The 13843-nt window shown below is 42.9% G+C and overlaps 1 protein-coding gene across 1 annotated transcript in view; it reads left to right on the plus strand.

Annotated features, from left to right (window-relative positions):
• Positions 1 to 13843, plus strand: part of GUCY1A2 (guanylate cyclase 1 soluble subunit alpha 2) — a 157233-nt gene that overhangs the window by 75959 nt on the left and 67431 nt on the right. The window contains exon 5 of the mRNA XM_035114362.3: positions 3417 to 3902. Within this exon, the coding sequence (XP_034970253.1) occupies positions 3417 to 3902 (486 nt within the window). The remainder of the gene's footprint in view (positions 1 to 3416; positions 3903 to 13843) is intronic.

Below are 13843 nucleotides of genomic sequence, written 5' to 3' on the forward strand. Positions count from 1 at the left end.
ACCAACACGGCTACCTACCTGTAACTAGATGACTGATTGGTTAGCCAGCTTTTACCCTAAGATGCTAGGGCAGTTTACAACAATTTACAACAATTTAAACAAATTTAAAAGCAAAGAGCAATTTTTCATACAAATGACCCAATGTGTCAAGCTAGAGGTGCCCGTTTTGGGTGCTTACAGATATAATGTATGCAAAGTGCACAATGAAAATACTCTGGTAGTGCTATCTTAACAGCTAGTTTTCGTAATAAGTTTAGATGGCCCTTAACATACACCGAAGGTCAGCTATTGCTTACTCTCAAATTAGGTACTAGTTACAGGTAGGTAGCCGTGTTGGTCTGATGCTGTCAAAACAAAATAAAAAAATCCTTCCAGTAGCACCTTGGAGACCAACTAAGTTTGTCATAGGTATGAGCTTTCGTGTGCATGCACACTTCTTTAGATAGCATCATCATCATCTTGGATTTTGATACAGCATGAAGGAGGAATTAATAGGAGATAGCTTTGACAATTCTAGAGTCTTGGGTCTAAATGTAGTCCAAACTCGGGGCTCAGGTATCTGAAGAATTGTGCATGCACACGAAAGCTCATATCTATGACAAACTTAGTTGGTCTCCAAGGTGCTACTGGAAGGATTTTTTATCTCAAATTAGGTGTGAGGTTATTACGTGCTTGCAAGGATGCAAGGATGATGACTGCAAATGTTTGAAAACCAGGACCTGATGCTAGAGAAGGCTGAAAGATAAAACCCGTTAGCATCAAATGAAAGGCTTGCTCTCACAAGGCACATGAAATCACTTTAAGCCAGGGCGGACCTTTTTCAGCCTGAGGACCATGTTTCCATCAGGGCAACCTTCTGGTGGCCACATTTGGGTTGGACAACCTTCCGGGTGCAGCCAAAGTGGATGGAGCGATGAATTTTACTTTTTCAACAGTAGGCTAGTTCCGATACATACAGAGCTCTGTAACCTCCAGCAAGGCAAGCAAGAGGTATTATCAGAGTTCAAGTGCACATTGCAGCCAGGCTGTGAAGTGGGAATGGTGAGGTTTGAGGTCTAGAGAAAAGTTGTGTGGCTAAGGAGGAGGTATATAGAGAGAGTCCCAAGGCCCAAAAAAGAGTTCTGCGGGGCTGTATTGAGGGCATGGGGGCTGAAGTTATACATCCCTGCTTTAAATGGTTGCTCCACCATCACTTAAGAGATTCAAGCAGTTGCCTTTATTGAGAGAGAACGAACTCATTTCCTCTTTGGCCTTACATTGGTCTCAGAGTATGAGGAGAGGTAATTCACTGGGTCCATATCTACGCAGCAGTTTAGGAGTCGATGTGAGACATTTAAACACATTTAAATAATAATAATTCCAGAATATTGTGACAGAGCAGTCCTACGCATGTTTAATCAGAAGCAACCCCCAGCATCACAAATCTTTATAGTGCATTGCCTAACAAGGTATTTTCTAAATATGAAGGTTCCTCACCAATATATTTGAACAGGTTAACTTTGTGAACGTCTCAAGAATTTAAATGATTGTATTCCCCCCATCACACTTTGAAATTGGTCTCTTTCTATTTGATTCCCTTTCCCCTAAATTACTTTTTGTGAGCCTTTTTGTGAGTCTTTTGGGATTTCATTTCATGCTGGGAACAATTTTGCAATGTTATAGTCAAGGACCAGAAAAAAACCCTGTGAGGACAAACTCTTGTGGAGCAAATGTTCACAGTTACCAGAGTTAATAAGATCTCTAGTTCCAGGTTGACAGAAGATGTTGCAAGTGCAACTTTTATGATACAACTAAGTTTGTTATTAAAAAGATGTTTGTGTTCGGGGAACACTATCTTTTTTTTTTACAGCTTGTTTCTCTTATGCTGTTCCATACCTTGCACACTGATGGTGTAAAAATAATAATTATATTAATAAGCAGAAGAGTGGCAGCTAAAAAAATAAATACATAAATAATGTTAATGCTGTATTAAGTAAAATAATACTGATAATTAATACTAATACTCTTTGGGACATGAACAGGGCTGGCCAAGTTTACTCCTCCAACATCCTATTAGTGAGTGTCTGCCACGAGCTTTGCAGTGGCATGCCGATAACTGAATCCTGGGTGCCTGTTACCAAAACCAAATGAATGTAAAATCTTTTAACGTAGCAGCAGTTTTTGTGCACGGAGCAGCAAAACATGAGTAAGCCTGGGAGAGACATCAAAACCCAGATTGCAAACTGCTGAGCAAGTTTCTTCTGTTCTGCAGAGTTTCAACCTTCTCCTAATGTGGCCTTTTCAACTTATTTACAGATCAAGTATGATATGGTTTTTAAAATAAAAAAATGAGGTGAGCATTTTAATATCTTGGTGTACCAACAGCTGCTACATCCAGGACCACCTACATGCAATTATGCTGGATATGCTCTTTACTCCCAACAGATGGGATGGGATGCAGAGACATGAGTTCCCTCATTAGGAGGACAGTGTGTGAATCAGCCCTCCATCTGGGGATCCCGCTTTCAGTCAGCAGACAATTGCGCTTTCGGGGTGACCCTGTGGCCTAGCACGTGTCTCTCTAACTACATCTTTACATTTAAAAAAAACTTATGAAAACTTATTAATTCCCTTGCAACTTTGATGAACTCCCTACTTAATCTGCAATTTTCATCGTGTATTTTCTTTCTCTGTATTTTCTTTGTTTTTTTGGGGGGGGGGTGCTGTCTTCTGTTGTAATTTATCAGCATTCTTGAGCATTGTCGGTAGTCCTGAGAATTAGCTCCCAGGAAGATCTATATACAGTCACACCTTGGATCCCGAATGCCTTGTGAGTCAAACGTTTTGGCCCCTGAATGCTGCAAACCCGGAAGTGAGTGTTCTGGTTTGTGAAAGTTCTTTGGAACCCGAACGTCCGACATGGCTTCCGTGGCTTCCGATTGGCTACAGGAGCTCCTTCAGCCAATCGGAAGCCACACCTTGGTTTCTGAACATTTTGGAAGTCGAAAGGATTCCGTTCGACTTCCGAGGTACGACTGTACAGACTTTAGATATGTACAGAGAATGTATAATGGGCAAATTAGTTGAACCTGCAAGCTGATGTTTATATGTGTTTCCTGGTGTTAATGATACAATAGAGCCCTCCCAAACAGTGGCTGGTTGGGTGGCGGACTCTTCTTCTCTGGAGGTATTTAAGCAGATTCTTGGATGTTCTTCTGTCAGGGATTCTGCAGTTGCATCCTGCACTGAGCAGGGATTTGACGACCTCCCAATGTACTTTGTAACTGTAGTTCTGTGCATCCTAGGAAGCACATTGAAATTCCCCTTTGGACCTTCGACAGATTTGAAAGCTTACTTTGAGATTTCTAGCCATGCATAATTGCTAATATGTATATATCTATATCTATATATTATTACTGCATTTGTGTACTTTGCAGGTGATGGAAATCAAAGGACAAATGATTCACGTCCCGGAATCAAACTCCATTTTGTTTCTGGGCTCCCCTTGTGTGGACAAGCTGGATGAGCTCATGGGCCGAGGCCTCCACCTTTCAGACATACCAATTCACGATGCCACCCGCGACGTCATCCTCGTTGGGGAGCAGGCCAAAGCCCAGGACGGCTTGAAGAAACGGATGGACAAACTGAAGGCAACGCTGGAACAAACGCACCAAGCCCTGGAAGAAGAGAAGAAGAAAACGGTGGATCTCCTTATTTCCATCTTCCCGGAAGAAGTGGCTCAGCAGCTGTGGCAAGGGCAGCAAGTTCAGGCCAGGAAGTTCGATGACGTCACCATGCTCTTTTCTGACATAGTTGGCTTCACAGCGGTCTGCGCCCAGTGCACTCCCATGCAGGTGATCAGCATGCTCAACGAGCTCTACACGCGATTTGACCATCAGTGTGGATTCCTGGATATCTATAAGGTAACACCCTTCCGCTCCCTCTGGCCCTATTAAACTCCTCTAGACAATAGCATAGTAAGGATATTGTTTTCTCAGTAACATAAAGGTTGGTCTAGGTGACTGGTAGTTATATGGTGATCACTGGGCAGTTGACTTGGGGTGGACGGGACAATTTTGGTATGGTATGGACAGGTGGAATAAGCAATTGTATTTCTACTGACTTGGGATTGTTACTCTCGCTGCAGATTGAGGCTGGAATGAGGGGCCAGAGATTGTGGCAACTTTGAACTTAATAGGCTAAATGCTGGGAAGATTCACGGAGCTGTATGGTACTTACTTACGAAACCATCAGTCGTGGAGACATGGAAGAAGGAAATGTAGAGAGAGGCTGTGTTTGGGGTGCTGGTTACATACATGTGAGGTGGAAGTGCCCAAGTCCATTGTTTTTGAGTGGCAGGATCCCTCATGGGAGTTGATGAGAGACCATTTTTCTTAAGGCAGTCCTCTTTGGAGGAAAGAGGACTGGAGACTTGTACTATCTTCTGTTTATTTAATACATATGTTGAGCCGGTAGTAGTGGGGTACTTAACAATCATGTAACTACATCTGTTCAGCCATCTCAAAATCCAGTCAGATTTCAGTACATAAAAAATTAGCTTGTCTAATCCCTAAAAAAAAAAAAATTCAAGTCATAGCAGGCAAATGTTTTTCACCCCACCCCCCAAACTTTCCAGGTGATTGTTATTTCTAAGTACCTGACAGCTTGATGCAAAGAATTTCTCTGGAAGATAATTATCCATCAATCAGCTTCCTTTGCCCGTAGTTCCAGCATGCTTAAGAGGCAAGGAAATTCCTTCAAGGTTTGTGTGATGGGAGGGGGGGGGAATGATCGCAAACCAATTGAGGATGAGCCTTGGCATATTTTAAGATATTATAATTTAAAATATTTGGATGTTGCCTTCTAAGTACCCAGTCCAACATAAACAAGAAGGGAGGGATTTGAGAAAGCTGTTTTAAGGAGGCAAACCTTTTTTTCTGGCTCCAAGGGGCCACACTTTGAACACTACATAAAAATAAATAGATAAATCACAAGCTATCCGCTCCCTTCATCCCCGAACCGCACTGAAGCTTAATTGCATTCTGTTTACATGCTTGCCTTATGGTGTTTTTGATTTCCCACAGCTGTAGTTGAGCCTCCCTAATCCATATTCATGCAGGGAGTTTCTTGAACAGAGAACCAAGGTTTTATCGTTCTAGTGACTACGAAGAGGGAAGGCCACTGGCATTTCTCTCTCTGCTATGGATGGCCACATTTATCAGCAGCTGCCCGACTGGACCCCAAATCACTGTAAATAATCCATTTGCTGCTATCCATCACTCTCTGCAGCCTCACCTTGAAAACTTGTCCTTCAGGTTTTGGTGTCTTCTGCTTTGCGGTGTGCTTTGTTTAAGGCACTGTGCAAGGTAGGCTAATGCTTAAATCTAGCAGGCTTGTCTTAAGATGGTGTTAGGATCACTCAGGGCTCTGGTTCCAGTGAAGCATCAATCTCATGAGTTCCCATAGCAAGTTCCTGGTGCCAGTCATGTGAACAAATGAAAGGTCTGTGAGATTGAAACTTGAAATTGCTGCATTGCACTTCAAAATTGGGGGCGGGGGCGGGGGGGGGGATGGCATAGAAACAGAATCATAGAATCATAGAGTTGGAAGAGACCACAAGGCCATCCAGTCCAACCCCCTGCCAAGCAGGAAACACCATCAAAGCATTCTTGACAGATGGCTCCAAAGAAGAAGACTCCACCACACTTCTTGTCAGCAAGTTCCACTGTCGAACAGCTCTTACTGTCAGGAAGTTCTTCCTAATGTTGAGGTGGAATCTTATTTCTTGTAGCTTGAATCCATTGCTCCGTGTCCGCTTCTCTGGAGCAGCAGAAAACAACCTTTCACCCTCTTCTATATGACATCCTTTTATATAGGTATTTGAACATGGCTATCATATCACCCCTTAACCTTCTCTTCTCCAGGCTAAACATACCCAGCTCCCTAAGCCGTTCCTCATAAGGCATTGTTTCCAAGCCTTTGACCATTTTGGTTGCCCTCCTCTGGACACGTTCCAGCTTGTCAGTATCCTTCTTGAACTGAGGTCCCCAGAACTGGACACAGTATTCCAGGTGAGGTCTGACCAGAGCGGAATACAGTGGTACTATTACTTCCCTTGACCTAGACGCTATACTCCTATTGATGCAGCCCAGAATTGCATTGGCTTTTTTAGCTGCTGCATCACACTGTTGACTCATGTCAAGTTTGTGGTCTACCAAGACTCCTAGATCCTTTTCACATGTACTGCTCTCAAGCCAGGTGTCTCCCATCCTGTATTTGTGCCTTTCATTTTTTTTTTTTGCCCAAGTGTAGTACTTTACATTTCTCCCTGTTTAAATTCATCTTGTTTGTTTTGGCCCAGTTGTCTAATCTGTTACGATCATTTTGAAGTGTGATCCTGTCAAGCAAACAGACATTTGCTTGACACACCACCTCTTTGATCCTTTTCACAGCTCGGGTTCACTTGTGGGATCAACTCTTTGGTCTCTGATGAAGAGACAACAACAATAATTTATTTGTACCCCACCCATCTGGCTGGGTTTCCCCAGCCACTCTGGGCGGCTTCCAACAAAAAGTTAAAATACATTAAGATGTCACACATTTAAAAACTTCAGATGTCCTCTAAATGTCAGGTAGTTGTGATCTGAGCGTTATGTACAGCTTTTCAAATGTGCTGAAGCAGAGCAGGTTTTGTATATGTGTTTTATTTATTAATTGAAATATTTATAACCTGGCTTATATCAGATTGATCTCAGGATGGGGGTGGGGGATCAGAACTCATTTAGAGCAGTTACAGGTAGGTAGCCGTGTTGGTCTGAGTCGAAGCAAAATAAAAAAATTCCTTCAGTAGCACCTTAAAGACCAACTAAGTTTATATTTTGGTATGAGCTTTCGTGTGCATGCACACTTCTTCAGATACCTGTGGCAAAGTTTCCTGGCATATTCTGTGGGATACGTTGATTGAAGGGGGTTCTTAATTCTAAGACCCTTAGGAACAATATCCAGGTTCTTGCATCTGGTCAGAAATATTATGTCAGTTTGTACCTGTGCCAGTTTCTTGGTGAGGTTGATGGACTTCCATTTCATGCGGCTCAATGTGGTGCCTTCCATAGTTCTAGTTACAGGTAGGTAGCCGTGTTGGTCTGAGTCGAAGCAAAATAAAAAAAATTCCTTCAGTAGCACCTTAAAGACCAACTAAGTTTATATTTTGGTATGAGCTTTCGTGTGCATGCACACTTCTTCAGATACTGAAGAAGTGTGCATGCACACGAAAGCTCATACCAAAATATAAACTTAGTTGGTCTTTAAGGTGCTACTGAAGGAATTTTTTCATTTAGAGCAGTTAGTGTATCCAAAAAGCAAATAAAACATTGTGTCAAGAAAATGTATGGCTTTGAAAATAATTATTAAAAGAGATTGGCACAAGTGTGAAACAAAGGTTAAATCAGACATCTTCAGATTCTGGTTTGTAGGTCTTAAAGCACTTGCTGGCATGGAGGTGGCTCGCCTTTTTCGTTTCCTGCTGCTAAATTACACATTAAACGGCATCTAAAAATATACTTCTCTGATGTTATTCTCCCGTGTAAGTAATTGGTGTAGTTGCTATAGAGATATTAGATTATCACAAAGGAGATGGCTTACGTGATAGCAAAGGGGAGGAGAGATCATGTATGAGCCATAATCTACGCTCTTCTCTCTCTCTTTTTACAAAAATGCATGTAGGCAAGCAGAACATTACGTGTGCAATGCAGTCCTGTACAGGTCTACTCAGGAGATAGCCCCATTGGGTGCAGTGGAATTTGCTATGTAAATTATCATAGGATTGCTGCTTAATCCACTGTTGCTAGAAGCAACTAGAAATGGAGAGCTTCAGTTTTCACAGAACATTTCTGAATTACTGTGTTAACTTGCCCCAGAGTTGAGCAGACGCTCTTCTTAACTTTCTCCTTCTTCACGTTTTCTGCCAAAGAAAGGATTCCCTTTAGGCATTCCTTCTCAGCATCCCTTACGGAAGTGTTTGCTTATTCATGTACACCTTGTGTCCTCAGTAAGGTCATCACATAGCTAAAGCTGATTGAGAGGAATGCTGTCCCATTCACTACATGAAACCTGATTTGATCATCCATATGGTTAAGCCAAAAAGGCAGAGGAGGCAGCAACAGTGTTTAGATGGGCAGGAATAGAGCAGAAAAGGGGCTGGCACAAGTTTTCGATGCTATTTGAGGGAGAGCTGATGCTTCCCGAGGCTCTCAAGAGCGTTACATACAATCATGTTTTGCTCTGATGGAGGACCCAGGGGAACGGAGGGTCTTCCCAGGCCATGGCGGGATAGGAGAGTGCTTGCTTCGCTTCCGCTTTGCCGCAGTGGTAGAAAATACCATTTAACAGCAGGAAACTATCAATCTTGTAGAGTTTAACAGCAATATTTGCAAAGTGGCAGCGGCACAGGCACTCTCTGGGGCTGCCTCTCTCAGTATGCGCCACTCTGAAGAAGGACCCTCCCAGGATGCGGCTGACCCACTGCCAGAGAGCCCTGTAGGAGTGCCGCTAATGGCTTTGCTGCAGTAGCAAGGTGGCGGCAGCTCTCCTAGACCTCAATAGTGGCAGGTAAGCAACTTGTGCTGACTGAGGGCTGGTCCACACTTTCACTTGTCCCGTGCCTAGAAAGTACAGGTCTGAGAGGTTTTCTGCTTGACACCCAAGTGGTTCCCCACTTGCCACATTCCTTTCCCAGGGAAAACACACACTTCCGCTCTAAATCGGAGCAAATGTTGATCCAGAAAAAAATTGAATTGCTGTTTGCTCCAATTGCACTCTAAAGAGCAGTTTTCCCCGGGAGCAAGCAGGAAGTGTGGATAAGCCCTCAGACAAATATCTCTATTCCTGGCTAGTTTGAGCATCATCTTCACAACCTGATGGGGTGGGTCAGTGCAGAAGCAGACAAAGCCAAGGAGACAATGACCTGAGCTGGATTGTAAAAGATGAATATTTGCACAATCTTAGGCGGGTTATATCCCACCAAAATTACAAATTTTGTACTTGGAAATTAAAAGGCCAAGGTTTCAGCTAGAGAGACCAAACCCCTGCTCAGCAATGACATTCACTGATTGACTTTGAGCAAATCACCCTTTCTTTCGGGTTATCTTCCCTCAAGCAGTCTTTTCTGAGAATACAGTAATAAGATCCTGTGTATACCACTCTAAACCGCTCAGTGAATGGGCACGATGTAAATCTGATAACCAAATCTGATTGAATAAATAGGCTTGACAACTTAAGTTGTTTTACTTTATATTCATCAAGGCTTATGTGCTTTCACGAGCCCTTTGATCGGCAGAAATGCCACCAAAGCAGCCGGCATGTTGCTGCAAAGATTAAAAAAGGAATTCACCTAGAAGCCTTACCAAGAAAAGAGCCAGCTCCGAATTTTGCAACACAGTTGGTTCTCTAGCCAAGTAATGTGCATAAAAATGCATGTGTTGGTGTAAATCACATACAAAATAGGCTAGGGGAAGATTGCTTTCAAAAGCATGTATATTACGGGACATTACATATAAAATTGTGCACTATATACTAGGAGAATTGGTACACCAATAAATTTCCAAAAGGACGTTTATCATAAACTGATTCAGAAACGTGTAGAACTGAATTTACTGTTGGAAAATTGAGAATCTGGAATTGACAGATTCACCCTGGGGGAAGGCTTGCAGCCTCTTTGGTTTTAAAAGGAATTTATGTATGATGGACCCTACTGGTGCAGCAATAAAATGGCTAGTAGGTCAGGGGTCCCTTTACCTTTTTTATGTTTGCAAAGCTAAGCAGGGGATGGTATGGTTTCGGATTGGATGAGGCCCCACGTGTTGAGATTCCTGCATTGCAGGGGGTTGGATTAGATGACTCCAGGGTCCCTTCCAACTCTATGATTCTCTGATGCTTCTCTCTCTGGTGACATGGAGATCCATATTCCATTTATGACTGATAAAACTGTGGCTCACACACCCTCATCATATGCACCGAACTGCATATTTCAGTTGAACCTACTGAGCCTAGCAGCCCGATCTTATGCATGCCTACTTAAAAGCAAGTCCAGTCAATTTCAAAGGCGCTTGCTTTGATTCATGATTCCTGTGCACTTTTGAAAAATTGTTCCCATGTGTTTTGTTTTTTATATAGTTGAGGTTTTAGACTGCCAGCGCTGTAAAGTCTTGTGTTTGGTTTTTGTTTTTTTACTTGGAGGGGGGGGGGGAATGACAAAATGTCATTTAATATCAGGTAGAGAGAGTACATGTCGAGAATTGATTGCTTCTTTCCATTCCCTTGAAAATAGCTGTCTATGGCTCAACACATTGTTCTCGTCAGAATTTCCCTTTATCCTGGGTTCTCGAGGCTTCCTGCCCTGACTGCTAAGCAGAGGTGGTAGAAAGAAGTTAGTACCAGTGCTTTCCTGGGCTTGCCAGTGTGAAAGATCAGAGAGAGGGAGAGAGAGAGAGGGAGAGAGAGAGAGGGAGAGAGAGAGAGAGTTTAAATGCCTGTAGGGCTCACGAAAGCAATTGCTTCATAATTAGACTCTTTTTTTTTTTTGAACATACTTTTTATTAATTTTACAAAATACAAAAAAGCAAAAAAAAAAAAGGTACATACTTAAACCCCTTTTCCACCTCCTTCCTACCCACCCACATGGGTCCTCCCCTGCCACAGAAGTATCCCATGTATGTGAACAGTCAGAGATGGTCCATTTTATGCTTGGGTTTCTGTCCTCCCCCCCCTCCCCTGACCCCAAAGCCCCCCCCTGCCACCAGGGAGCTCCAGCAAACCAGGGCAGTACGCAGGAGGACATCCATCCAACCATCTATTGTCATACCAAAAAAAAAAAAAAATAGAAAAATAGAAATAGGAAAAAAGGGGGGGAAAAAAAAAGAAAGGGCGAAAAAAGAAAAAAGAAAGAACAATACAAAACAAAAAATTTTTCTTGCATTCATAGTTGTAAAACCATATTTTGTGGGCATAATTAGACTCTTGGGGAAGGAACTGGGATTTGCAGGGGGGAGGCAGCCCTCAGAAGAGCACACTTTTAAGCAGATGGATGGGTTGCCATTTGGAATCTCTTCCTGTTCGCTTGGGTGGGAATGGTTTCCCACCAACCTGTGGACTGTGTGCTGCTCACGTAGGCTGGTTTTCAAAAGCCGGCTCCCTTGTGGATGCAGCATTGCTACGCTGCTGGAAGAAGGAGCACCAGGTTTTGCACGGAGAAAGAAACTGCAGGAAAATGAAGGCCTGCAGAAGATTTAAGATACATGCATTGCATGGACAGGTGGAGTCCCCCTAACCCCAGGCGACCCCAGAGCGGAATAATGACTCAATACAACGTGCTATGGGATTAAAATTGGCCACAACTTTTTTAAGTTTCAGGTGTCTTGTGCTTGGTTTTTCAGATGACCTTGGCTCAGTCACCGCTTCATGCCCCCCCACCCCGTTTAGGAAGATAGACTAAAGGTTGTGTGGGCAAGGCAGTCCTTCCCCCTACCTGGCTGATCCCCTGGCAACACCTCCCCAGGTATCCAGCCTGGGGAGGGCAAAGCCAGCCCATACTACCGGGAACCACACTGGGATCTGGGGGCTCCGTGTGACCCCATTTGATGTGGGGAGCAGTCATATCTGTCTCTAGATTTGGATCAGCAGCCAAATCCAGATCTCTTTCCCACTACCAACACAGAAGTAAAAATGATGTAGGTTTCTCTTTGTGTGGTTGAATATGAGTATTAATCTACTTTCCTGGGCCTGAGTATTATTAGAAGCATAAGCTGAGTATGGCAAAGAATATAATTAGAGCTCCCTGAGCATGAGAATATGAAGCATAATTGAGTGTGAATAAAGGAGAATGTACGTAAACGAGTATAAACTTTCAAAGAGTTGAATTGATGCGATTAGCCACTGGTTTGCATGCTATGAAGACTCTTGCAAGTAATGGCCACGACTGGATTTTTCTTGGCATGTAGAAACACATGTGGATGTGGCTTATACATTTACTGACATTCTGCACCCGTTTTTCTGGAAGTAGGCCCTATAGAACTCAGTAGGACTAGCTTCTGAGGAGATGTGCTTAGGGTTGCGCTGTTACACAGGAGTAGGAAGTCTAGGCTGCCATTTGCAGTGCCTGTGGTGAAAGGTGTGGAGTGCTTTCTGGTTTCACTGCACCTGCTCCAGGTAAGCACAGCGGAGGGACTAGAGGATCAGGGCCCCCAAGGGTTTGGAGACAGTGGATACCAAATCCCCCTGGCACCCTGAAACACTCTGGTCTGATGCATTCTCCTGGCTGGCGTCAACTGGAGAACTAACCAGTGGTAACCTCTTGCCCACTTGGGCAAAGCTCAGGGCTTCTGCTGCAGTAGAGCTCAGAGCCTCCACCCTGGCCTTCCACTTGCAGCGCACTCTTAACCCCTTCACAGCCACCAGCATCAAAGGGTTGGGAAGGGGAAGCACTGCACTCTTCCCTGTCTGTAGGATTTGTAATGTGCCTTTTGAGAAGTGCCTCAATGCTGATTGCACAACAAACGGGAATAAAGAACATGGCAAGTGGCGTATCAAATTAAAAACACCCCACAAAAACAACAAAAGATAAAGCAGTGAGTGGAACTACTAAAATATTCTGAAAGCCCTAAAAGCATTTGCCAAATATGGAAATGGAGGTATTGAACTTTGGCTTCCTATCGCAAGACATTCAAGCTCATGGTCTGTTAAGACGGCAGTATCCCTGGTTTGGCTTGTTGGGTCACATGGTGCATAGCTTTGCCTTGCAAATGGGCATGCACAAATATCTTTACCAAATCAAGTTGTCAAGTTGTTGTTAAAATCATAGGACTGTCTTGAATGAGATATTTTCAAGGTGCTTCTTTATTTTAAATTTAGCTCTGAGGATCGATGGAGCTTTAGCCTAGCTGTCCCCTTATCTAATCTGTTTTTTAGGTAATCCCAGACAGACTCTCAAACAGAAATGTATCTTTCTCCTCTTCTCCAGGAATAGCTTTCTTGTATCTAATCAACTCTCAATCTATCCTGAGTTCTTCCTGGAAATTCTTTCTTTTTACCCTTGCTTGTGAAACCTTTTTTTTAATTAAAAAAAAATCTGCCTCTTTATTTCTCCCCTTTTAATCTTCTTCCCTATATTTAATTCATAAAGCATTTTGGGAGAGAAGATAAAAATGGCACATATTAAAAGGAATGTAACAGTTGTCATCCATTTTAAATGAAAGCAGTAATACAGAGGAGCACTTAAACACAAGTCTTAAGCACATTTGCTTGAAGGCAGGTCCCATTTATTTTTGTGGGACTTCCAGTTAAGTATGTTAAAGAGTACATCCTTTTTAGTGCCAAACTAGGCAGCATGCTGGAGATATGTGTGAAAGTCTCCTGATAGCTTCTTCTTTTTTAAAAGGAATTATTATTATTATTATTATTATTATTATTATTATTATTATTATTAATTAGACATTGGATGGCTTCACGGTTTTCCCCACCTTGTGATTTTTTCATAACGCGCACCACACCCACCCACCCACACCATGATTCACAATATATTGCCAGGTCAAAAACTATGAAACTGATACCACGACATAAACTGCAAACCGGTTTGGGGCAATATAGTGATATATATTGATATATTGAAAGTAGTGATGTATGGAAGTGAGAGCTGGACCATAAAGAAGGCTGATCGTCGAAGACTTGATGCTTTTGAATTATGGTGCTGGAGGAGACTCTTGAGAGTCCCATGGACTGCAAGAAGATCAAACCTATCCAGTCTGAAGGAAATCATCCCTGAGTGCTCACTGGAAGGACAGATCCTGAAGCTGAGGCTCCAATACTTTGGCCA

This window comes from Zootoca vivipara, chromosome 4, assembly GCF_965207765.1.
Source record: "Zootoca vivipara chromosome 4, rZooViv2.hap1.1, whole genome shotgun sequence".
NCBI lineage: Eukaryota > Metazoa > Chordata > Lepidosauria > Squamata > Lacertidae > Zootoca > Zootoca vivipara.